Source organism: Vanessa tameamea, chromosome 14 (assembly GCF_037043105.1).
Source record: "Vanessa tameamea isolate UH-Manoa-2023 chromosome 14, ilVanTame1 primary haplotype, whole genome shotgun sequence".
Lineage (NCBI taxonomy): Eukaryota > Metazoa > Arthropoda > Insecta > Lepidoptera > Nymphalidae > Vanessa > Vanessa tameamea.
The window spans coordinates 9,005,896-9,027,839 of NC_087322.1; the positions used below are offsets into that span (position 1 = coordinate 9,005,896).

Genomic DNA, 21,944 nt, shown 5'->3' on the forward strand with positions numbered 1-21,944 from the left:
GCGTTAAGGGTCCAATAAATTAGTTGGGGACAGCGGGGATAATAAACACGGTGAGGAAATAGCATTGCCAAATAACTTGTTAGAAGATGCCCGGACCTCCCCTATTGACTAATGACAGCGCTTTGTTCTCAAAAACTTTTTAAACTACCTACATTTACCACATTCTATACGTATATATTTTCTAATGAAATACTATTATTTTAAAATGACTATTGATGCTGATCTCCATCAATAATAAAACTACACAAAAAACCTTTATCAAATGTTATATTTCCCATGAAAAATCGAATTGTATTTATTGTTTACGCATAAAGACTTACATGACGGTACTTAAAACTATAGCCAAGTTCCCATTAAAAACAACACTTCGCGCGCTCATCTATCACGCTAATCTACGCCGACGGTTGCTCGCATAAATCGGTGCGCGGGCGCCGGTAAAGCACTGTCCTACAAGGATGCCCACTCAGCTCGCGATAGCGCGACAACGGCTTATCTCACCTGACTCGCCCGCCTCGATCGGTGACACTGCGCCTTGTTGATTGCTAGCCAGCGAACTTCCTATAATAATATATTTTTACTAAAATGATTACGATATTGTTAAAATAACAGAGCTCGACAACAAGCAAGGGATTCTTCTTCTAATATAAAAGCTGAAATAAAAATTAATTTCAACATGTTGCTCAACTGTGATAAGCATAGAATTTGAACGGATGAAGCTATTGTGTGCGGAAACACAAAAAGCAATATTGCGTCGATTTTATAAAGTAACAATTAAAAAAAATCAATTTTTTGCGAATCATTTTGGACATTTTCTCCATCAAAATCACAGGCACATCAACACTTTCTAAGATCAAATTCCCTGAAGCTTCAAAAATGGTTACAAAAGTTATATATTTACAGTTTTGTTTTGCAATAATGTCCAAATTTAAAACACTTAATCAAAAACAATATATTGTACCATAGCTAAAAATGTAAACAAACAAAAAAAGATCAATCTTTTAAATCTTTTAAATTCAAATTTAAAATATTCCGTACGTCAAACCAAGCCAGCTGTGAAATCCTTTATCGTAGTATGTAGGTGACAAACGCAGAGGCCGTGGAGCGTTATCGAATTACGATTTACGATGGAGAGGCTATCTTCGATGCTCATGTCGCAGGGATTTTTTTTATCTTGCTAAAGTATTGCGATGCATTGTTCCGAAATATACGACTGTCGCCAACTTTCTTAATGGGCGGGACTCTATAAATTGTTTTGACAGAAGTAGGTAAGCTGATATTTGATTTGTTAAGTGATTACCAGTGATAGGATTGCATTACTCCACAGAGCATAATGTTTGCGTAGAGGATCATCTTGTTTGATCCTCCATGGTGTAATTGATCAAGTGAAATTGCGAATTATTTTTAATGAATGAGCTTTTTTTGACATAAACTTGTATATCGTTACTAGTAATTGTTTTTAGAGTTGTTTTTGTAAATCTCCTTATTGTTTACAAATAATCATATAAAGTAAACTTAATTAGGCATATAAGAAAATGAGCATTTACGAACATCTTCTAGTCTATTAATGTACTGAGAAGAGACTAAATGAAGAAGATCGATAAAAAGTCTACGAACTAGAATTTAAACTTCCCTAAAAAAGAGTAAAAAGTCTCATACTAAATAATAAATTTGTTAAGTATCAATTCTAAATGAGCTTTTTGAATGTTACCTATAAATTGTTGTGAAATATAATTATTTTTGATTTATTTCGACGTTAAACTCGTATGTTTCTACGGAAGAAAAATGCATACAGTTTATGTTTTTAAAAGACGGGCAAAAGTATTTATGAGGGTCAAATTGTCAACAAATCACGATACATTGTTGATGACTTCCTGATAAAGGCTTGCAAACACAGAAATCGTCAACTTTTTTAGGTAATTCCCCTATACCATAATAATTTACTCTTACATAATATAATTAATTTGTTAAAAAATGATTCAATTTATAAATTTTGTCCTTTCTATTTTGTAATATTAATCTTCTAATTAAGTGATCTCAAAGGTTCAGCGTTAAAAAAAGGTTAATATATACATTATATATACATACATATATATACATATATATCTTTTAACACGCTCTCAATCTAGTTGCCGCAAAATTTGCGTAATTAATTGTTCCATGAACGAGTTTTGAATAATTGACATTGACATCTTATGACATCTTATATGTAACGACACAGGAGAATTCTAATACATTGTAATTGTAATTATAAGAAAGAGAGATATAATAACAAAATAAAATGTAAGATACGAAATAGGTACGTTCATATATTATTTTCTATTCCGTGCCCAAACCGCAGGTAACAAAGTTTCCCAGGTGAGCTCGACGTGAGCTGTCTGTATGAATATTTGTACGACACCCATGAGAACCGTGTATCAAAACTCAAAAGTACGTATAATTGTAATCGTTAAACATTCTTTTAAACTTTATGATCAAACATTTTCAACATTAGGAATAAAAATGTGTAAATATCATTTAACATGTTTTTACTGGGTTCTCTGATGACGCGTTTTTTCAAAATTCGACAAATATAGCATTAACGAATTTACATAATTACACTAGCTGAAACCGCGGTTTCGCCCGCGTGGAATTAAGTTTGTGACGAAAATCGAACTTGCATACAACCCTTCATGTCCAACTATCCTCCTGGAGGGTAAAAATAACTAACCCATATCCGTCCTTGAGCTTCAAGCGTGTTTCGTACCAAATTTCACCAGTTCAGTGGTTATATTGGTACAGACAGACAGAGTTACTTTTATTTATAACATTACGCATTTATAATATTAGTCTAAATTATATACTTAATTATCCTTAAAAATGGTCTTATCTGTTGGTGAAACAAAGAATTGACTAAGATTAGCGCGGATACACAGACAACATAGAAACAACCGCGTCAAGCGAATTTAATATACATTAAAGTGCTTAGTTATATCTTAGTAATAAAAATGCTTACAAGTTACTATTAATAACAGCAATTGGAATAAGTTTAAGGTAACATCTAAAACTTTATATAGTAAAACCGGCTTTTATCATTTATATATGATATGAAAATTTTCTAAATCAATATTACAATGCGTTTGTGTTTAGACAGTCAATAAAAATAATATTTTACTTCACTATTTTAAATATCAATCTGTAATATAATTTCGAGTCCCGATAAAAAACTGTTACAGTACATACGTACATAGATAAAACAATATTGTACATACATTTTCTAATTTAAAAAAATAATTAATTTTGATATAAGGCTAACATTTCATACAAGGCTACTATGATAGTGCTATGATAGAAGGTATGTTTCCCGAAAAGTAAATTTTATTACATAGACAATTTAACCTTATAATCTTAAAGAGTTAACTAACGACATTTATTTATTTTACTCCGGCCAAAGAAGAAATAACAAGACCCTAAGTCTTGAAGGAAAATCGAGAAAATGCGACAAGTAACACTTACTGAAATTTAAAACAAAATAGACTTTATGCATTTGACTTAAAGTGCACAGATCTTATGTAAGTAAGTTGGTCTTGTGTAGGGTGGCAATAAATTACGTGTTGGAAACTAGAAGTATTGGTATCGGTCGCAACTGATAAAAGTCCTCTTTTGCTCCACCGGCTTTTGATTCCGTAGTGATGTATAAGTATTTTTTTATGTCGATTACGAAATAAAATTATACAGGGTTATTGATAATTCGACGTATTCCCGTTAGGAGGTGATAGGGGTGACTATTTGCGATAATTTTAACCCCCACATGCATGATGCAAAAGTGAACTATTTTTGAGTTATCGCGTTTTTTAGATTTTTTCAAAATAAGTCAAAAATGCAAATTCAAAAATTTATTAAAAAAAAAGTTTCGATTAAAATCTACTTTTTTCTTCTGATTTATAAAAACGATTAAACACTGGATATTTTTCAATATTTAAACAATAGTTATCGGTCCAAATTTAAAAATGCGAGATGGAAAACGATATTATTTCAATACTTTTTTATTTTTTTCCATCAAATATGCCTGAAAAACAAAAAAATTATTATAAAACTTGTTCTGCAGATTATTTTAAAAACATAATTGTTTACTTAGCTTTTCGAAAATGTATAAAAACTAGGAATTTATTTCAAAGCAACCGAAATAAAATGATCAGAAAGGACGCTGGTGGAAATTCGTATTCGAACATGACCGAATTCGTACTAAAGGTCGCTGCTCTTTAAAATTCCCACAAAATTGATTTAAAATAATAACCAATGTAAAAAAACTTACTTATTTACTTAACTTACTTACTTAATACAAATTTAAAATGAAATTTAGATACATAAACAGTTCAGTAGCTCAGTTACAATTAAGATATTTTGTATTATCATTTTAATCCTGTGCACGTTATTTACGAAGAGGATGCTGAAAGAAGAGTTGCTTTCTGTAGATTCATGCTTAATGAGGATTTAGAAGATGCATCTTTTTTGAAATAAAATCTCTGGACCGATGAATTCAAATTTGATCAAGATGGTTAATACCATCTTGATCAAATTTGAATTTAGTTATAATGTTTATTGTGGTAGTTAGTAATCTAACTACCACAATAAACATTATTGGAGTGAAAAAGTGGACAAAAATCCTAATAAAAAGAGGCCAAAAGGGTCACAACGCCGTTTTTCGGTCAATGTCTGGATGGCAATAATTGACGACAATTTAATTGGACCATATTTTTTACCAAGCAATCTAAATACTGCAGCTTACGAAGAATTTTTTTGGCAAAAAAAATGTTTGGCCTCCTCGAAGACGTACCTTTGGCTACTAGGCAAAATATGATATACCAGCATGACGGATGTCCTGCACATTTTGGTATCAATGCTAGGCGATGGCTTGATAGCCATTTTCCTAATCGTTGGATAGGCCGAAGGGGACCCATCCCGTGGCCCGCGAGGAGTCCGGACTTAACGCCGGTTGATTTCTATATTTGGGGTCACATGAAATCCCTAGTTTATGACGTCTCGCCTGTGTCATCCGCGTAAGAATCAAAATAAGAATTATGAACGCTTCAAATACAATGCGGAATAATTTGACTAGTTCGGTAGTTAAGTCACAACTTAGAAAAAGAATGCGACTTTGCGTTCGCAATAGGGGAAGTCACTTCGAGCAAGAACTAGGCTAAATTACAAAATATCTTAATTGTAACTTAGCTACTGAACTGTTTATGTATCTAAATTTTATTTTAAATTTATAGTAAGTAAGTTAAGTAAATAAGTAAGTTTTTGTAAATGTTTTTATAAATCAGAAGAAAAAAGTAGATTTTAATTGATACTTTTTTTTAAATAAATTTTTGAAGTTGCATTTTTGACTTATTTTGAAAAAATCTAAAAAACGCGATAACTCAAAAATGGTTCACTTTTGCATCATGCATATGGGGGTTACAATTATCGCAAATAGTCACCCCTATCACCTCATAACGAGAATACGTCGAATTACCAATACCCTGTATATAGAAACATATTTAACTCTGAGAAAAGGTTTTTCCGAGGATTTCGAAAAAAATGGTTCAAATATATTTTTGTTTTCTAAGAACTTTAATCAACCAGATTCGTGCCAAGTACAGAATTTTTCAATTCCCAAAATGTATAACATAGCAAGATTTCTATAAATATACAGGTACAATTTTATTTTATGAATACAAAATATACCTACTTTTTTAATGATCGATATTCGAACACGATGTTCGTTCGTTCACTATTGTTTATAGTAGTCGTTTTTTTTTATTATAATAAATATAACTTATTTGTTTTCTATTTAATCGATGTCGATAAATCTATAAAATACTATCACTAGTAACACCGGTCTTAACGTTCGAAGCACGTCCTGATCAGCTGCGGGCCTTTGTCTGTTTTCTTTTTAATTATCTCCAATAAATACCCTCTGAGGTCGTTTTTCGGAGGGTCACTTGTGTCTTCAAGCAGATCGATTTAGTGCGGTTAGAATTATGTACCTAGGTAGTAGCAGTATATGTCTTAAACAATAGTAGTTATACTTAAACAGACTAATATAGTTGTACAATAAGATATTTGTGAGTATGTATTAAACATTCGTAAATTGTAGTATCATTTTAATTATAAACTTTTTAAGCGTATAATATTAATTATTATTTTATATGTTTCCGTCATTCACCACAGATCCTTTTTATAATAGCCAGGTTAGGAAAGTTTTGGGTAAACTGCAAGAGTTTTGTAAAGCAGCGACTTCAAATTATAATTATATTGTTCAGAATTACAATAAGCAATATTGAAAGAATACGTCGCGATTAAAATTCTACAATCAATAGTTAAATTCTTCACAACTTATATTATTAATGGTTCTTTCCAGTGAAATAAAGTTTTTAAGCGTCCAAGTTGACGTTTTTAATGACGAATTTTATTTAATTTGACTTCGTTAATAGTTCCAACTTAAAATATATATTTTTTATTTATTTGTTGTTCTTTTTAATCCTTTTCTATGAATAAATCATTTTTATTCATATTTGAATTGTACTTTTTTTATGTTTTTTTTTTCAATTTTTACTTCTATCCATTATTTTAGACTTCAATTTATTTATACTTTTCATTAAATATCATATGATTTGTAAAATAAGAAGAAATACATTTTAAACGTATAGTCATTATAGGTTAGAATTAACCCTGAACTTCTATTGAATGCAAACCACTTTACAGAGCTTAAAAGTTTCTCAGGAAAACCTCATTAAATATAATGTTCGTAACCTTTTAACTTATTTCATTAAATGTTATAATCTGAAAAAGTGACCCACTGAGCTTACTATTACAAAAAATAAAGTTAGCTGCTTTTAAATGTTAATCATCGATACTAATCAATAATATGAGATGATAATCACTAATTAAGCAGATCAAAATTGACCATTGCTTGCCGGGGTTGAACCGCCAATCGTCCTTTAAGATTCAAATATTTTATCTACGACTATTTCTCTGGTCATTTGATTACACTAGTAGTATTTTTGATTAAGTGTCTTAACCATATTCATCTTGTGAACTATTTACTTTTAACTTCTTCAACCTGTTTTTTTTAGTCAAATCAAATATCTCACAATAAAATTAATTTCATTCTTCTAATTTTTTTATATATATATTTGTGCTAGTTGTGCACAAAACATTCTGCCAAGTAATTTATTAATATATTTTAATCACTTTCACCTCTCAGTGCCAACTAACAGAAGAATATGGGGTATGTGTTTGAAGTTGGCATTGTGAGCAATTTAGAGTTAATAGATTTACAAAAATAAATTACTATTATTCTATGTTAACAATTTCAAGTGTAGATATATACCGAAATGTCTGTCTAGTACATTTTCCCACGAAAGATACGAAGGGAAATTAGATGTGATAAATTCAACATAATTCTCCTACGAAACAGCCGTTACACGGGCAATAAAAACGCACGACTAAATGTAAATCCTATAAAGCACTAAGCTGCGGTTGTGGCGGCCATTACAAAAAATAAAGTGTCCCATCAGAACGGCGGGCGCGTATTTGGGCACATTTGTAATTCCGGTGCGATCGCAACAACTCCCGTAGGCAATGTTTGTGTTTTATTGATATTTTAGCGTTGGAATGATTTTCGTAGCGACTGTACGACTCTCTCGGGGCGCTACCGTTAGTATTGATGGTTGCCTGAGGTGACGGACTCGAGTTATTTTTTTTGTTTTTCCTTAATCACAAATTTAAAAGTATTACGTACGTTTTAATATCGTATAATGTCAATATTTTTAACTTTAAATATATATAAACATTTTATTGGCAATATCAGGATTATTCGAGATAAGTGGGCGTATATTCAAATCAATTATACAGATATATTCACAATAATCATCAATATCGATTCGTTAATAAATCATTTACAAAAACACGCATAAATCATTGAATCTATTACAAAAGAATAAAGATAATGTTGGAAATTAGCGATTCGTCGCAAACGCGGTGCGCGGGAAATCTTGAATGTAACTGACGATTCAAGATGGCTGCCGCGCTAGCATCGACGCGACGCTTCACTAGAGCGCCGTTCAACTCCCATTGACACTCTTTTCCAACCAGTATGAATAAACAAAATGGAGCATCATGCGCCGTCATATAGTTTAAATTTTTGCATTTGAATTCTATTTTCAATTTCGAAATATATTTGATAATTTCACAATCACTGATTTTATTGTCTATAGGACAATTTTGAATTTTTGTTTCTGGCAACATTACAAAGCAACTTACATTAGCTGTACAAATAGCTGAAGATACTTTCGTCGATATCGTCTATAATACTAAGAAGAAATATAACTCAAAAACTTTTGCACGTACTGATAATAATTATTCAGGTTAAATTTACTTTTTATTAATGAGTAAATAAAAAATACTATCTGTGGCAATATTATATCTTTACGGCTTCCCACGGGTCCAATTTATTAATACATATGATATGATATGATATGAATATTATTTATACCCTATTGTACCTACTCAGGAATGATATAGCTTTCTATCAGTCAATTTTTTTTTTTTAGAATTTCCTCGTTACCTCTGGTATTTATGCCCTACATACAAACAAACAAAGTTTACTGAACTCCTTCAATACTTTATTTGTGTGCGTTTGTTTGGATCCATTGATGTTTTAAATTGGAAGATTTTTGAATATAGAAAAACTATATATCTCATGTACGAAGTCGGTACTGCCAACTTTAGCCAGTATTTCTATACATTTGCACAACTCTTCTCCGAAAACCTGATCTCACCTCACTCGAGACTTTGTCTGTAATAGATCGCTATTAATAACGTTAGCTTAACATGTAATTCATTTTGTATATTACTTGTATATTGTATATTGTAATAGCAATAGAGTTTATTCGGTATTTCAAGTACGTCCCTGTCACGGGACATATCAGTGATCGAGGTGTGCCATATCCCGGAATTACTTCTACATCAGAAACGCGTGAAAGTTTCAAGGTAATGTCGGTACTGAGGTGGGCACTTTGATATAGTACCGTTTTTACAAGTTATTGCTATTTACCCTTGTAAATGTTGCGATTTACTATATTACAACTTAAATGGATAAGTTTGAGGATAAGTGGATTTCGTTTAGTTAACATCTACAAGGAGCGGATCGAATTCAGCCGAGTTTCTTTCCCTGGATCTGTTTTTTTTTTCGATTAGGTAGTATATTTTATACGGTCAATAATAATCAAAATTATTGTTGATTATATTTTAAAACCAATAATTACGACCCACAAATATGTGTTTACATAAAATATTTCTTTTGTTTTTGATAAAATAATAATCAATCATAATTGACCGTATATCCTATTCGATTGGATTTGGGATCGTATTGGTCATTATTTGCAAATACACCAAATTTTTCGTCAAACAAACTGATATAAGTACGAAACGCTAAGCCACACTAACCACGATAAGCACCACCATAGATACGAAATAGACTACAAAACATAATATTGACTCGGTGGTAGGTTTATGCAAGCCTGTCTTAGTAGGTACCACCCACTCGGTATATATTCTATGGCCAAACAGCAATACTTAGTATTGTTGTCATTGGAGACCACTTACCATCAGGTGGCTCATTCGCCCGATCGTCTATAAACTCAATAAATATATATAATGTCTCCTGCTTTTATGCAAATATTACACAATAATGACTTATCACAAAACATATATAATCTTTACAAAATCTTCATCGAATAATATGTTAAAAAATATACGTACCTACAATATTTTATTGTTATACAATATTTGGGCTAATTTTATATTAAATATGTAAGTAAGTAAGTATATTTTATACTACAGATGTAGTATATGATTTTTATCACAACTAAGAGCCAGTATCTTGTATCGACACTGTCACGGACGTTATTATGCTCTCGTTCGATTTTCTCAGAAAAAATAGCGAAAGATGGCGATGAGATCTCTTGACAAGATAATATCGGACATAAATTATAAAAATACCAGCTATAAAGACAATTGATACGTTATGAGAGGTCTGAATAATGGTTACTGGGTCCATCGACACGGCTGGGCATGTTCAGCCTCGGCGGGGGGAGAGGCAGAGAGGCTACACTGCAGCGTAATATAATGCGAATGATCGCCTCTAATGTGTGTATGGTGCAAAATATTGCAGTATAATTGCAACGACAGGAACATGACTCTACTTTGTATTAAATCGACTAAAATATCCGCGTCTAAATTGTAATATTTGTATTTTATTGAACTTATATAGTTGCTAGCATATAATTTGTATTATAATGAATACAAATTTATACAAAAAGTTATTTAAGTAGCAAATAAAATTAATCATTTTTGTGCTATAAAAATGTAACTAGTATAACAAAATTTAAAAATTAATTAAAATCAAAACTACGACAAGCACGACTACAATACGTCTCATAGAATCTTACGATGTGATTTAAAAAAAAATTGAATTAGCCGTTTTTGTGGAAATCTTGATTATATCAATGATTTTTTTTAAAAGGACAGTCAAAAATCCCCTATTTTTTATGCTTCTGTCCTTATTCAAGTCTCCGACTACCTCTTCAATACATTACAATTGCTTCGGTACTTTAATCGTGATGAGGTAACAGACAGAGTTACTTTCGCATTTATAGTAAGTTTCGATTGTATTATGATTATGATAACTATTTTCTTAAGTAGAGTATATTGCAGTTCTGTCACACGTCACCAGCACCGGAGTGGTTACTTTATAGTGTTGTCATATCAGTTAATGGCCGCGCTCTTTGTCGCTGCCGGCGGCGTATATCAGCGTATCGCGGCGACATCTCGGATGCGCTGCGGAAAGGAGATTCTGTTTTATGCCTATCTCGCCTTTGATACTGATATTTAAAGACAAAGATTTTTGTTTTATTTATCTGTGTATTGCTTACACTTTTATGGAAAACGAAAAAAAATGATAATCTAAAAAATTTTTCTATGTTGCCAGTCCAAAAATATTATATAAAGCTTTTTTTTTTAAATTATTGCCGTCCTATTTTTATTATAAGCAAATTTACAACCTCGTCTTTTTACTATCGTCCCACATACGTAACAATACAGTCAATTTTATCGCGTAAAATCTCTTTTTTCATTATATAATATGTTATAAAATTAGACGAAAAAAAGTTGTTGAGTTCCGCGATATGCAATAAAATGTCACAAACGAGACACGCAAAGTTCCGATATAACATTTTACGACGACTAATCTTTGTTTGGTCAAGATTCCTCAGCATTTCATAATCAATTCCCGGAGTATTTTATGGCGTCCCCATATTCAAATAACTTACAATGTATACGCGCATATTTCTTTTAAAACCGAATACTGATGACAAAATTCTTCTCGGAAACAAAATAACACCTTTGTTCAACGAGATGCCTTATAAAATATCTAATAAAATGTCACATAAAGTAAAATGAGCGAGTTAGCAGAGGAATGAGATACGACCAGCGATGAATATTCTAAGAAAGGCATCCGATACATTGTCGCGGCTGTAATTGATTTATGTGGCGGCTTAAGCATGACACATCGAATCGTCATTACCTTCTAACCTGACTTATTTTGTTTTCGTCATAATTTCTTGATGCGATTAAAGTAGAACTATATTTACCAAACTGTACATAAAAAAAAATGGAAATTTTGTAAAAAAAAGTTCATAACATACCAAACGCGATTAGAAACGGATAAGACTTCTCAATATTATTTTCAACGTGAAATGGGCTCAAAGATAAGTAGACAGTAGACACGAGGCAGACACACACGCGCGATCAAATTTGAGTTTTCAAAACGTGTCTAGCACGACAGTGTTTAAATTATCATCTACAATTAATTCCATATTCTACAGCAAAGAATTACGTGGTGAAAAATTTTGTATATCTTTTAAACTTCTAATCGATAATTTGATCTGTAACCATAGTTATACCGACACCAAGTTAGACTTTTACTAATTAGTTATTCATTATCACATAATACTAATATCAATTTCGTAAGATGATTATTATTTAGCATAACCGGAAAGGTCTATTTTCGTAATTAATTTAAAATAGACGACAAGGAACAATGGACATAAATATTAATTGATACCGGACCTATTTCATATCTAGTAATGAATAACTAATGTTATGACTGCGATGTTGCGGCCCAAGTGAAAATTATCAATTTCCCGACGAATCCCGGGACGGGCGACCCTTGACTCCGGGACTGTTTAAACTTGAAGTTCGTCTCTACAATATACTCGTACGCTAGGGCTGTGCCAAACCAATTATACAGCTAGTTCACTCATAGAATTGTATAAGTATTTCATTTCATCGTAATTACATAATCTATGTAAATAATATAAATTAGTAAAGGGCCTTTTACTTTAGTAGAAACTAAAGTTATTATTAGCAGTCATTAGTAAATTAAAGATCAGGTTTAGTTAACCTGGTTCTAAATTAAATGTAGATAAATACTATTATTAAAAACAAGACAACTTTCAGAACAACTAATATGTAACCTATTTAATGACATTTAATATTCGAATCTGAATTTTTCTTTGGTGTAACTACAACCGCTAAATCACTATACGAATATTACATAATTCTCCTTGATGACTTTCGACCACGGCATGAGCGGTCAACCTCAAAGTGTGTTGTAGTGCACATATCAAAAACATTAGATTTTCTACTTCCTCTCGAGGTATCTGCCTCGACCTGTGAGAAATCAGGACCAGTAAGTTCGCGTGCTTTCCAAGACACGGATAAAATTCCCTAAATCTCGGCTGCTACCGAGAAATTACTTAAGAGAAAATCCCAAGCCCCTCTTTTAAACCAAACTATAATATCAATCCAGGATTATTGATCTAGAGGCAGTGCGACGCCGCGCCCTCAAGTAGAAACATTCATATGATGATATTAATTTTTTATCACTTTTAACAGTCGCTCGTTTTAAGTTGTGACAACCCTAACATCACCCCTTGCCGGCGGCTCATATCTCTAACAACATAAAAGCAATTCGGCAAATTGTTATTGACATGTTAATAGTTCGAAGGACTCGGTGTCGCACTGCAGCTCGGCGCTCGCATTACTGTAATAACTTATTGGTTGTCTTATGGCGGCTTAATTGCATATTTAATGTTAGCATTTAGTTTCACTTATAATAACGCTTTTTAATAAAAGTTATCATTTGTTTTTAAACTTTAAGTTAAGGTATTATCAAGGAACTATTGAAACGATAAAAATAGATTTAAAAAAAAACTCGTCTCCTTAACCGGCATTATAAAACTCAGGTTCATTCAAATCCGTTCAGTTTTAGTGTGATTAAATAATAAACATCCAAACACACAAGCTCAAATTGTAAGATTTAGAAAAATATAATAAAAGTAAACAGTAGATATTAAAGCGAACATTATTTTTTCCAAATAATCTTCATAACAAGCTCTTCAAACAAGGTCCCAATTAGCTGAACCCGTCCTAAGATTAGATTTGTGGATCGTAATGCCTCGTTCCGACCATTTTGGCCACGGTAATGAATTTAGCCTCAAGACAGAACTGCCGTTTGCCCAGCATCCTTGTATAACCGCTAGCATCTGTCACAACCCTTCCTTGTAGGTTGCCTGTAATAAAAACAAATCACGGATATCTTTAAACATTAACTTATTATATATTGTTTTATTGAATGCAGGGCAACTGCTGAGTCTTACGAAGTTTGATAGTATTTTATACGATGATCATTTCTAACGAAGTCGATATTAAGCTTTTTTTTAATAATCCTGCAAAATATTTTAAATTAACACAAATATGCTTATAATATGCTAATTCCAACAAAATATATATTAGATTTTAAATTAACATGGTTATTTTTATTACTAACAGTATTTAAAACGAGATATTTACCATGTTTATAAAAATAAAAAACATGGTAAATATCCCGTTTTAAATACTGTTATTAATAAAAATATATATTATTTCAGCAAACATGATCATTTATTTTCATGAAAATTGCAATATTATGTAAATATTATGTTGCTTGTTATTTTCAATGATAACTATTATGACAACACATTAGAGACTAAGTAAAATAAAAATAAATCTAGACCTGATATGAATATGGACACCGTAACGATGCGACTCCATAAATAATTCAACTCATCAAGGTTCGATTGCGTCAATGGTTCCTTAGGGCCGGTAGTCTGTTTATACGAGCATTGTATCCAGGCTTGTTATTTATTAACGATGATATTTATTTATCTCATTGTGTTGCTATTGTTAAAATTAAATTATAGGATCTGTATTCGTTCAATAAATAAAATCACTATAAGTAAGTACCTATATATTTGATATTATCATTAACAAATAAATTTATATTATTAAATACGACAATATTTATATTCATAGTTATTTTTGGACCATGTTACTTTACTACGTATACGTTTAATTATTCAATAAATCTTATTTAATTTAGTTAGTTTACTTTAGTTTAGTTTTTTATTTAATTGATTTTATTTAGCAAATAAAACAAATGATACTAAACGGTTATTTTTACACTAAATCACGATCAAAACATCGTCAAAAACACTAAACGATTTGTAAGTGTTCCTGCCATCTGAACCCTCAAGCACATTTAATTACATGTAATTTATCCCGGACATTAATCCGCGAACGCTTCTGCCCCGCTTAAAAATCCGGCGAACTTATCCATTCCCTTGATTACAAGCTGTCATGTCGTAGGATTTTTTTCTAAGCCCTCAATTGTAATTAGTTATGTTGGTTTTACTCCCGGAGCCCGATTATGGAATTTGCTTAAGTTTCTTGAAAAGGAAAGTTATGCTTTAATTATTTTCTTTGCACAATAAAAAAGTTAATATTTCGTTTACACTGTTATTGTAATTTTTATTTTTGTGAATTATTAAAACTATTCGATGGAAATTATATAAATTTCTCTATAGATATTTTTTCTGTAACTTGCCTCTAACTTTTTATTTAGTTTATAGTATAAATGTAGTTTATTTATTTTACTGTAGTGAAACAAATGATTCCAATTTGAATTCGCATATTATCGTATTAAAAGTTTGTAATAAGAATATTTTTATAGTATAGTTACATATAGGGCTTCACATAAGTCACGTAATAACGCCGCGCCCTCAAGTGGTAACATTCATTTTCTTAAATGCGCAACGTAATTGGCCCCCACCTCGAGATGTTGCCAGCCACAAAATTTATTGCTTAATTACCTCAAGAAAACGCGTCGCCGGCCGAACATCCCGACAGATGTTTTTTATTCGTGTGGAAAAACAAAACGCTTTAAGAATGACATTAATTAATTCTTAATGAAATTCATCTTCACCCTCGCCGTGTTTTAATTTAAATGCTCGATTTATTACTTGTACAATTTGTCGCGAACTCTTCTCCCTTGGAATAATTAAACAAAACCATTCGTTATTACATTTATTAGCGCCAATTTACAAGAACAGAACGAAAACTCCGTCGAACCGTCACTATAAGAAATATTGATTCATAATTATACCAAAATAATTATTTATGTAGTTCGCTTTTTTCAAATGTCATCTTGAAAAACCAAGCGAATTACATATTGATTACAAATAATTACTTAGTACTTCCTATTATAGGGGTCTTCAATGGAGCTGTGAAATAATGAATCGTCAAATCTGAGGTAACTGTCGTCCGAATGATTCTGATCTTTGAAAGCTTTGTGAGAAAGGTTGTACGAATTGTCTCCAGCGTCGTGGTATTGGTGACTGTTTATCGTGTTCCTGTTAGCATTTCTATTGGTACTTATGCTGGGTTTTTTATCTTCTTTTTGAGGTAAAACTGGCGTCGGTGTAACCTTCTCGTCAACTTTCTTGTCCTTATTAACGGTACTAGAGCCAGCTAAATCTCTATAACCAAACCTTCTTTCGTCTTTACGCATGGGAACATAAGGGTACCTATTTCTGAATCTGTAATCATACCTACCGGTTCTCGCATTATAGTCGTCGTCGAAACGTCTATAAGGATCGACCGAATACCTGTACCTCAGATCGACACTCGGCGGCGTTCGGACAACATCGGGTAGATGAGCGTAATAAATAATCCTTTTAGGCTTCCGAGGAACATAATTATCATACGCTTCATCATATCTGTCCACTCGCGGCCCGTAGCCGGGGTAGTACCTCTTCTGATCGTATAAATCATAGTATGGATCACGCCTGTATAAATCGTCAGCAGCGTAATATCGATCATCGTAGTAGGGCCGCCTGTTGTCTTCCGGATAATAAACGGCCTGTCTCGGATAAACGGGCTTGTACTGTTTTCTGTCTTCTTCTGGCCTTACGAATTCGGTTCTTAAATCATCGGTCCTTGTCGGTCTTTGTATCGATTCTTTATCATTTCTTGACTCGGAAGCTTCAAGGCCTTTGTTCTGGGTCACGAAATTGACTCTTGGCATTCGAGAATGAATGAGCTCGCCGGAGGGCTGCGGTGGGGTTAGGATGTCGTCTCTATGGACATTGTCTTGAGTGGGGAAAGGCAACTTAATCCAGTTTTCGTTTGAGGCTCTTGCTCCTCGACCGGTGGGCTTATCGGTTATGCTTTCTGTAGTTTGGTACAGCGGTGCGACATCATGAGGTTCGTTTGTGATGGATATTTTAGTCGTAGGATCTTCTGGCGCTAACGGTCCTGGGAGCCAAGGGATGTGTTGATTGTATTTTCTCATATCGGTTCGGAAGTTATGGAACTTCTCTTCCTCGATAACATCGCGACGGCCACGAGGGATATCTTCAACGTTTTCCTTAAAAGAAATATTACTATTAATAAAATCTTGCGAATTAATTTGAATATGTTTCCTTTTTTAAAGCGGATAGTAAAATTTAAAATATTACTATATGATAATATAATGAGTTGGCATAGTAACACATATATATTTATTTAATTGTTTCAAGTCAAATCAAAATTAACTTTATTCGAGTAGGCTTTTGAATCTTCATATTACTAGAATTGTTTTAAATGTAAAACTACCACCGATTCGGAACAAGGCAAGACTCTTTTCCAAAATGTATACAAAGTTATGTCAATTAAATATAATTAAATTTATTTTATATCTGCTATATATGCTGCCTGAAAGTCAACAAGTATTGGCTCAACGTTTTTTTATCATGTCTATACTCTTGTGATAAATATAAGGCCTTATACATTAATGTTTTGTTTACCAAACGATTTCAATTTATGAATTGGTAAAGTTAAAAATATCTTGTCTTGCCCCAGGAAGGATTATTTAAAAGTTTGTCAAAACCATTATTTTCTTAGGTTATACCTGCGGCTGTTCGTTGAAAGTTTGCTGAATATCAAACGGGACTATCGCTTGCACCAGCAACGCACTCCAAAAAATCAGTATCGTAGTTATCTTCATTTTGATAATACAAAAACAACTGCAACAATAAAACAATATATTACAGATCATAATTTAGCCGTGAGAGTCCAATAGCTAGCGACCAACCGACAAAGCACCTATTAGACAATTTTCATGTGCTTAATTTATTTTTATTATTAATATTGGCCTCTATGGTGAAACAAATGTTATGATACATGCATTTGTCGGTCGACGATCAATCACATGTTGATCCACCAACTCGCACTGGACCACTATAGAATAAGGTCCAATCTATCTCCTCAAAACCTTAGCCCAGGAGTGGGACAGTTCCTATACTATAATAAATAAAAAACAATTTCATTTCCTAACTATTAAAGACAGTAGATATCAATTATCAAATATGTTCACACATACTCGTCTTTTAAACTATAATAAAACGAGAATATAATAATCAATGTATTTAATCTAAATTTAATTCTTTACAATTTCAAAATACCGTACAATTTGTATACGATATTGTGGTGATTGTCAGACGCGATGGCTGACGGAAACGCGATGAAATCGACGGAAGTCTCCAAATGTCCACCTAACCGTGAATATTATCTGCCTAAATTATATTAAATCACTGATGTTACGACCTCGCAACAAAGCGCTTTTACCTAATTCTCATCATTCACATCTAACATCATGCAGGCAAATCACTACTTCAAAAATAAAGCGCTATTTTTATTACTTTTTTTAATCAGGGTCAAAATTGTTACACAAGGCTGGTTACTCACGACTTCGATTCAATAAAAAAAATTTTGGTGCGTCACACTGCAAAAAACTATAATAAACGAGCCAAGTTTATTATCTTGGTGTGCGTAACAGCTATGCTTGACATTCGCCAAACGCATAGTAGTGTGCTACTAGTGTGCGTGTACTTATCAGCCAACCGTTGGCCGCTATTTATTTCGACACGTTCTCAGCTTTAACAAACTATCTAGACATATGAATTATCAAAGCGATGTAACACTTCTCTATCATTTATTAACTCATCTTATATCGACGTCCACTTTAAAATTTATATCGCAGCCTGATTTATTTCTTTCCTATTTTGTAGGAATGGTATTCAAACGAAATATTTGTATAAGTATGAAAAAATATATAAAAAGAATAAGTTTAAATATATAAAAAGACTCGCTTGGCCTAAGGGAGAAGAATTAATTCAACCCAGGCCGAGACCTACAAAACTATATTTGCATAAATATATATATTTATATATGCAATGCAAAACTCAAAATGAAAATAGTGTTTAGTAAATTGAAAAAAAATGTTACATATTTAATTACTGTAAAAAAAGAAAATAATATGCTTGAAAAAGTTTTCATTCCCACGGTATTACATACTACAGCTTTCTGTATCCGTTCTGCTCCAAATATGTTGTATTGAACCATCGATGAAATGTCGAATGACGCGTATCATTATAGCATTTCATGTGTAAATCAATGACAGGAATAGACGTTGACCTACATTTAAGTTCATTCATGAAAATCACTATCGACATTCGAAAACAAAATCGAGTTGTTAATTTTTTCTATTTTTAAAGTAGATTGGCACTGACAAAAGTGCTGCTCGATGGGAGGGGTCACAGTCGCCCATAGACATTCGCACTGAAAGAAATATTGACTATCCTATATTTAAGTAAATGATAATAAATTGTAGTATTAAATTGTACAATATTAATTACTTTATATATCGAACCACTAATAATTTATGTCTACTGGAACCAAACGTCAATTTTGTTAATTGACTTATGATCTAATTATCTGTGGAAAAAGTATTATTCGTTTTGGCGGGCTTTTAAGAAAAATATTAGAATAGATAAAAATAAAAATGACGTGTATTTTATAGCTGATCAGAAAGATAAATATAAATAATGGTTAAGTGTAACTTTTTAATAAATATTTAAAGTAATTTAAACTATAGAAAGGAGTTTTCTTGGGAACTAAGATTTTAAGTCCTTTCATCCTTTGTACCTGTACTATCTACAGTATGTACCAGGTGACACACCCTTTAAACCGGTACAAATAGCATTGGTAATATTGCTTTTTGGCGTTAGAATATGTGTTAAGTGCTAGTGCTAGTCCAGATGTGCTTGCACAAAGTCCGGACCCCAAATAAGTTATATTTATGCAATGACGCATTTAAATAATGCCACTAATTGGTTACTTTATTTATATTAAAGAGTGATATAAATATTTTAAACTAAACATGGTTAAATAGACAAATTAATAAAAGCAATTTAAAAGTTTTTTTTATGATACGCACGTATTTATTTAGAATTATGCCGAAAGTCGAAAAGCCATACTATATATAATAATAATACATAATTATACATAGAAATATAAATATATATAGATACTATATATAATTATACATAGAATAATTGAAATATTAAAAAGGTAATATCGAATTGAAGAAATTTCTGCAAGAAGCATGATTCGCCGAAATTTTTCACTAACCATAGAGCAAAATGGTGAATTAATCTTCTATTTCTAATAGTTGAAACTTTGCTTGACTCCTTTACATCTAGATTTCAGTTAATATAACCATTTTTTTATTACCAGGAGATGTAACATTATATATTTTTCAGTAAAAATTTACCACTTCCCTTAAAATAAGTTAACCACAAATTACAAAATAAATAAATTCATTTTTGAATAAAATTTATATCGTATGAATTCAGACTCAAAGTAAAGCAACGTAAATATTTTATTCAAATTAATTTGTTTGGGATAATTGCTATCCAACGTTAAAAACAATATCACAATAAGGTAATAAAATTAAAAAAAAAAAGTATCTGACCTCTACATAGTCCAGTGTCACAGGTGGCACCAACGAGGATCTCCAGCACAGTGACTAGGGTCTGCGGTTCAATGTGGGCGACGGGTCAGCGGTCAGTCACGCGCCGTGGACATTTTGTTATGGATACAATCGGTACGCGTTCCCATTACTGTTGTTAATATTAGAAGTATTTGTTTAGCCGAAAACCTATATTTTTCTTTTGAACTCAATGATCTGTAACATATAGAACTATTTTAGGCTCTGGATATTGCATAGAAATAGCCTTCGGTATTGAATACAATTGTATGAAATTTCGGTAGGTACTTTACCTTCTGTGGCTAAAAACACATTCAATGGTACAGACAATTAATTTGTAATATTATGATAAAAGTGACTATATAAGCTTCAAGATATTGGTATTATCGGTATTATTTCCAATATACTTTATTATAACGCGTATCATGACTAAATAATACATACGTAAAGTAAAAAATGTAATAGTATTATCTTAGTATTTATGAAAAATACCTTAGCGTTTAACATAGTATTTATTATACAGGGTTATTGGTAATTGGTAATTCGACGTATTCCCGTTAGGAGGTGATAGGGGTGATTATTTGCGATAATTTTAACCCCCATATGCATGATGCAAAAGTGAACCATTTTTGAGTCATCACGTTTTTTAGATTTTTTCAAAATTGCAACTTCAAAAATTTATTTTAAAAAAAAGTATCAATTAAAATCTATTTATTTCTTCTGATTTATAAAAACTATGAAACACTGTATATTTTTCAATATTTAAACAATAATTATCGGTCCAAATTTAAAAATGCGAGACAGAAAACGATATTATTTAAATATATTTTTTATTTTTTTCCCTCAAATATGCCTGAAAAACAAAAAAAAACATTATGAAACTTGTTCTGCAGATTATTTTAAAAACATAATCGTTTACTTAGCTTTCCGAAAATGTATAAAAACTAGGAATTTATTTCAAAGCAACCGAAATAAAATGATCAGAAAGGACGCTGGTGGAAATTCGTATTCGAACATGACCGAATTCGTACTAAAGGTCGCTCTTTAAAATTCCCACAAAATTGATTTAAAATAATAACCAATGTAAAAAAATATGCCCTTATAATTTAAAAACTTTACAACAAAAATTGAAATATTTATTTATTTTCAAAATAACTACCTCTTCAAGACAAAATATTTATTTTTATTTCTACTACCTTTATAAATAATAATTTAAATATTTATATATATAACTAGCGACCCGCCCCGGCTTCGCAAGAGTGCAATTTATTTGTATTTATAGTACAAATAGGCATTATGTATCAGCAGATTTTGAAAGACTGCTGTCACAAACCGAATTCCACGCTAGCGAAGCCCGCGGCTTTTCTAGTGTATAGAAATATAGGTGATTTTATAATTAAAAAGTGCAATGGACACATCGATGTAACGGTAACCTACAATACATATGTTAATGTAACAATGTGAACTCGTAGCCGTGTCGCCTGTCGCGAAATTAATGCTCAGATCACTTGCATTTGAATTTAGTGAGATCAATATAGATATGATATCTCTATGTTTTATAGAGCTATAAAAATCTGTTTACCAAATTTAATTTGTTTTAAATGAAACTATTATTCGAATAGACAATTACGAGTACATTTGAACCTGTATGAATAATTATTTGAATTCGTGT

At 31.7% G+C, this 21,944-nt stretch overlaps 1 protein-coding gene across 1 annotated transcript; it reads right to left on the reverse strand.

Annotated features, from left to right (window-relative positions):
* Positions 1-15,476: 15,476 nt before the first annotated feature.
* Positions 15,477-20,366, reverse strand: LOC135193630 (uncharacterized). The gene is made up of 3 exons (XM_064216978.1): positions 20,258-20,366; positions 17,354-17,468; positions 15,477-16,831 (listed from the first exon to the last, which is right to left on the reverse strand). The coding sequence occupies exons 2-3, from the start codon at positions 17,447-17,449 to the stop codon at positions 15,653-15,655; spliced, it is 1,275 nt and encodes a 424-aa protein (XP_064073048.1). The 5' UTR covers positions 17,450-17,468; positions 20,258-20,366; the 3' UTR covers positions 15,477-15,652.
* Positions 20,367-21,944: the final 1,578 nt, after the last annotated feature.

What these genes read in the sequence shown, in the direction of transcription:
- LOC135193630 (XM_064216978.1), bottom strand. Translation starts at nt 17,449, where the DNA reads ATGAAGATAACTACGATACTGATTTTTTGGAGTGCGTTGCTGGTGCAA. An exon ending in CTTTCAACGAACAGCCGCAG is followed by an intron (nt 16,832 to 17,353) that starts GTATAACCTAAG and finishes ATTTCTTTTAAG; the next exon opens with GAAAACGTTGAAGATATCCC.